Source organism: Aedes aegypti, unplaced genomic scaffold (genome assembly GCF_002204515.2).
Source record: "Aedes aegypti strain LVP_AGWG unplaced genomic scaffold, AaegL5.0 Primary Assembly AGWG_AaegL5_hic_scaff_2130_PBJ_arrow, whole genome shotgun sequence".
NCBI classification, from domain to species: domain Eukaryota; kingdom Metazoa; phylum Arthropoda; class Insecta; order Diptera; family Culicidae; genus Aedes; species Aedes aegypti.
Window position 1 is genome coordinate 18,294 of NW_018735633.1, and position 4,945 is coordinate 23,238.

At 44.0% G+C, this 4,945-nt stretch overlaps 1 protein-coding gene across 1 annotated transcript; it reads right to left on the bottom strand.

The window, feature by feature from the left end:
- Window positions 1–2,145: 2,145 nt before the first annotated feature.
- LOC5564474 (protein borderless) lies at window positions 2,146–4,555 on the bottom strand (the record flags this gene model as incomplete). Its single annotated transcript, XM_021856722.1, is given in 11 exon segments — window positions 2,146–2,599; window positions 2,655–2,882; window positions 2,943–3,378; window positions 3,443–3,525; window positions 3,528–3,702; window positions 3,756–3,904; window positions 3,966–4,103; window positions 4,106–4,231; window positions 4,234–4,248; window positions 4,307–4,366; window positions 4,369–4,555. Coding segments are annotated over 11 exon segments (1,836 nt in total), but the record flags the coding sequence as incomplete, so codon positions are not given.
- Between the last annotated feature and the right edge of the window lie 390 nt (window positions 4,556–4,945).

Below are 4,945 nucleotides of genomic sequence, written 5' to 3' on the forward strand. Positions count from 1 at the left end.
ACGGCTCGGAACGCATCAACAGGGTAGCTCACCTGGGAAACGGGACAGACGTACCAGATATGCAGATGGCAGGTTCGGGATCGCACCGACAGGGTCACTCACTCACGGTCACACACGGAAACGGAACAGACGGGTCAAATTTACGGCTCGGGATTACACCAACCTTCTGCGCGTCAACGCCTACTGATCTTTAACAATTGTATTTTTTTGACATGGTTACTATGACTGATTTCAATACGACTTTAACTACTGTAATAATTACTTCTATACATAAATCAAAGATTCAAGATAAATAAATTGAATGCCTCTCAACTCTTGCAACATACCCAAGTAACCAAATAGCACTTCAATTCGTCCTGCGTGCTAGTATACTGCTATTATACAGCTGTCAAGCCCTATATTAGCCTTAAAATAGCCCTATAAGGCCAAAAAGGCTAATTAGCGGGCTAGTGGTTACTTGGGTATTAACATTTATGACTTTTAATACGGCATGATTTTAAATTAAAATCTTCTTTGGGACGTAACGCCAGGAAGAAGAAGAAGAAGACAATAAGAAAACGAGAAGAAATACAACTGTGGTATATTCACCGAAGTTGTAGAATATAATATTACCAAAAACTTTGTAGAACATAGTAGGCTGCTAAAATTTGTAAATAAATGACTTATGAGTGAAAAATGATTTTCTTCATTTTTTATATATAAAAAGTCAATTATCCTAGAAAGTGTAAGAGATAGAGAAAAAGTTTGTTCTATAAAGTTTTTTGTATTAAAATATGCTACAACTTTGCTGAATCTACCAACTTGCTTGACGTCGAAAAGTTCATGTCCGCCTATACTTGCTATCTGGACCATTGTGCATTGATGACGGATAGTTTTAGACGCAGTTTATCATCACAATAGGTTCCGACGTCGGGTATGTCGGAGAAGTGCCGTCCATCGATCAAAACGTGGTCGATTTGCGATTCCGTCTGCTGCGGTGATCTCCAAATGTACCGATACGGGAGGCTGTGCTGGAAATAGATGCTACGAATGGCCATATTCTTGGAGGCGGCTAAATCTATCAGTCGTAGGCCGTTATCGTTCGTCAGCTGGTGGGTGCTGAACTTTCATGTCATCGGTCTGAACTCCTTCTCCTCCTGGCCAACCTGAGCGTTCAAATCTCCTATGATGATCTTGATGTCGTGGCTTGGGCAGCGATCATATTTACGTCCAAGCTGCGCGTAAAATGCATCTTTATCATTATCATTCCGGAGTGTGTTGAAGAAACGGATCCTCAACTTGCGCATTCGTTCATTGATTGGCCACCACTCGTTCACGCGCCTTTGCATATCAACCATCACTATAAAAGCTGTTCCCAGCTCACGTGTGTTGCCGCAGCTCTTGTAGATGGTATAATTACCTCAAAACGTTCGCACCATTGCTCCTGTCCAGCAAACCTCCTGCAGCGCTACGATGCCGAAACCGCGGGTCTTCAGTACATCGGAGAGTATGCGAGTGCTTCCGATGAAGTTGACAGATTTGCAGTTCCACATACGGAGTTTCCAATCGCTAGCCCATTTTCGTCGCTGTGATTTTTGCCGATCGTTCTGGTCCGTATTGTCTCGTTGACGTTCCTGTGCTGATGTGTTATTACGGTTGGCTTGCAGGGCTTGACACCAACCTCCTAGATTTCCGGAGGACCATAGTGCGCAGTTTAGCTTAGAGTCCTTCTCTGACACTTGGACGATGATCAGCCGCCTCTGGCATGAAGAAAAGATGCTGTTGCGAGCCGCTCCTAGCATGGAGTACAGGCGCTCCTAGTTTGTGCAAACCCCCTCCCTCCTTCCCTGTCAGCATACAATCAAAGTTTTCACCAGGGTAGGCTACTTGATTTTCCCTAAGGTTGCACGAAGAGGTAGAGGTAGGAGTTGCTGGGCAGGAGGCTAAGGGTCACCAATGGTACGCCATGTCCAACATTTAATTAGTTTACCTAATTAAGATGATAGTGTTGCCTAACACACAACACCTAGACATAAGAAATGAATGAAATGTTTGAAATGATGCTAATAAAGGAATTGAAAAAAAAAAACATTTTTTTTTTTCACACGGGAGATTGGTATACATTCTAACGGATGTCATTCAACTCAGAAAATACTGCGAACTAACTTGACCTAATACACTTCAAAGACCTAGTATTGCAACTGTTTATTAAGCGAACATCTACATCATAACTTAACCTATGAATCAGACACATTCTTTTTCTAACCTATGAACAAATGAGTTATTTCCGATATTCTACGATACAACTAAGCTATCTTAAACTAATTTGGAATTGCATCAATGATATTGAATACTTATTCGTCGGCCTGGCAAATGGCTCATTAGATCTTCACATTCTCCGCCTCTCGGAGCTTCCTTATCCGGTTTCTTTTCACGTACAAAAGCATACTGATGACCGCCAAGGAGACGAGTAGCAACAGCACTCCTCCAATGGTCATCACCTTCACCTTCTGGTAGGGATGAATGTAGATTTCTACCTCGTTGCTGCCACTGGTGTAGTTGGTAGTGGACATGGCGAACACCTGGAACGTGTACAGCTCGTCTTCGTCCAAATCCTCGACTGTGAAGAAGGGGAAACTTTAATTTGTAATTCAGAATTATGGTTAAATACATACGAATATAGCTCGTCTCAGGAGTCGTGCGGCTGCCGTGCAGCTTATGCTGTGGTTCCACCCACCAGCGCAGGATATAGTAACGAAGCTGATCCAGACCCAACTCCGGCGGTTTCCAGCGTGCTTCGTAGTTGCTGTGTCGCTTCTCGATGGTCAGGTTGATTGGCGAACCGATCTGATTGAACTGCAGCAGCGTGTCTTGGAACGTTTCCGGCTGCTCGAATTCCTTAGCTGGAAAAGGAATGATAGTCTTGAAGCTGGTTCTACTGAAAAATCAAGAATGACACTTACGCTTGGTGAAATATCTGAACGCCTTGCTGAACATTCCATCGCCGTAGCTATCTTGACAAAGCACCATGAATTCGTATTCCTTGGCAGGCAACAGATTCGTGATCGTTGCCTCCAGAATATGCTTGTTGTTCACTTTGAACGTCCTCCATTCTTGCGCTTCCGCTAACCGGTACCAGATGATGTACTCCAGATATTGTCGAATGTAGCCGGGAGCCCATCGTAAGGTGATCGCAGTATCGGAGCTGTTTCCAGTCAGATTGTACGGAGCTCTTGGGGACACATTCTCGATCATGATCTCGGCGTCAGCCGAAATGGTCGCCGCTTCGTTTGTCGCCTGACAAGCGTAGATGCCTCGATCCGACTCAGTGATGTCTTCAATTGTTAGATTAGCTCCGTTCAGCTGGTAACGCCCATGGGGAAGTAGGCTTCCATCTCTCTGAAATGATCGTTATCGTTAGTTATCAAAAAATACAAAACGTTCAAATGTACAGCACCGATACCTTAATCCAACTTATTTGTGGAGTATGTGAACCGTCTTGATCACGTGCATCGCAATGCATCTCCACCGTTCCTCCGATCTTGTCACATACAGAATCTTGGGTTTCAAGATGAATTGCGGGGGTTTCTGCACAATAACGTTGATCATCGGAGAGGATCCATCAGTTCCTAAATCATTATAGGGAGTGCACGAGTAGCGCCCTGCATGTGAGTCATCCACTTTCTCGAAATAAATGCTTCCGTTGCGTTTGTAGAACACACCCTAAAATGTGGATTCGATCATACGCGGCTTCATCGAAATCAAGAATCAAATACCTGGACGTTGTACGGATCGAAAAGAAAACCATCCTTCTCCCATCGAAGATTCGTTAACGGTGGATTGGATCTGAAGTGGCAATCCAGCACGGCAGGCTGCCCAAATGGCAGATAAACTTCCTTTGGAGCAAATATCACCTTCGCTGCATCTGTTGCGAACCAAACTAATGAGTCGATCTTCTTAACCAAAGAAATAATCACCCAACTTACATTGAACATTCAAGAAGGCACTCGCATCCTGCGTGTCATTTGCTTTATTGCGTACTAAACACGTGTAGTATCCCAAATCGCTCATCTGGGTCGGAAGAATGGTAAGGCTTCCGTCTGGTCCGAAGGTCGATCTGTTTATAAGTCGTACATCTCCAGCAGAGGAACGCCATCTTTGTACCACTCGACGAACATCGTCTCCGGGTTCTGAGCCGTACAGTGGAAGAATGCTGGATCGCCTTCCAGAACAGTCGAATTCACCGGTGGATCTTGAGCAATGTACCACCTGTGGATCATAAGAACCTTTATTGTACGCATACAGATGAATCTTCAAAACTCCTTACCCAACACCGAAATGTGGAACCAGGTTCCATTGTTGCGCTTGTTCGGTACCCTGTTCGGAAGATGACCTTACACTCGTACCAGCCGTTGTCACTTTCCCGTATGGACGTCAGGTTCAGCGATGCCTTTCCGTAAACAAGATCGTTGCTCAACAACGTCACCCGACCGATGTAGGTTTCGTAGGTGTTGAGTATGCCATCGTACAGTGTGAACACGGGTTTGTTCTGAGGAATAATCAACGAGATGATATGATTTTATTAGCGCCATTAACGTGAGTAGTCATAAGGGTCATTGCATCCATTTGACACCAATCGCTCAGCTTGTGCAAATAAGTAGCTAATCGTCACGCAGTTTACGGACTAGAAGACGTTTACGAATCTTATGTAGGAGAACTAGGTGTAAAAGGCGCCGTCGGGGTAAAACGCGTCACATGAATATCTTTAAGATAGATGATTTTTTTTTATCATATTTGATCATTTCATATGATGCCTCTATCAATCTCATTAGCGCTCACAGCATAACATTTTCTATTTTCTATACATATAAATAAAAATGGAGCGGTGTTCGTATGTCATGAAATGGCTTGAGAATGGATGAGCAGATTGACGTAAGTTTTTCATTGTTGCACTCGACAAGGGATT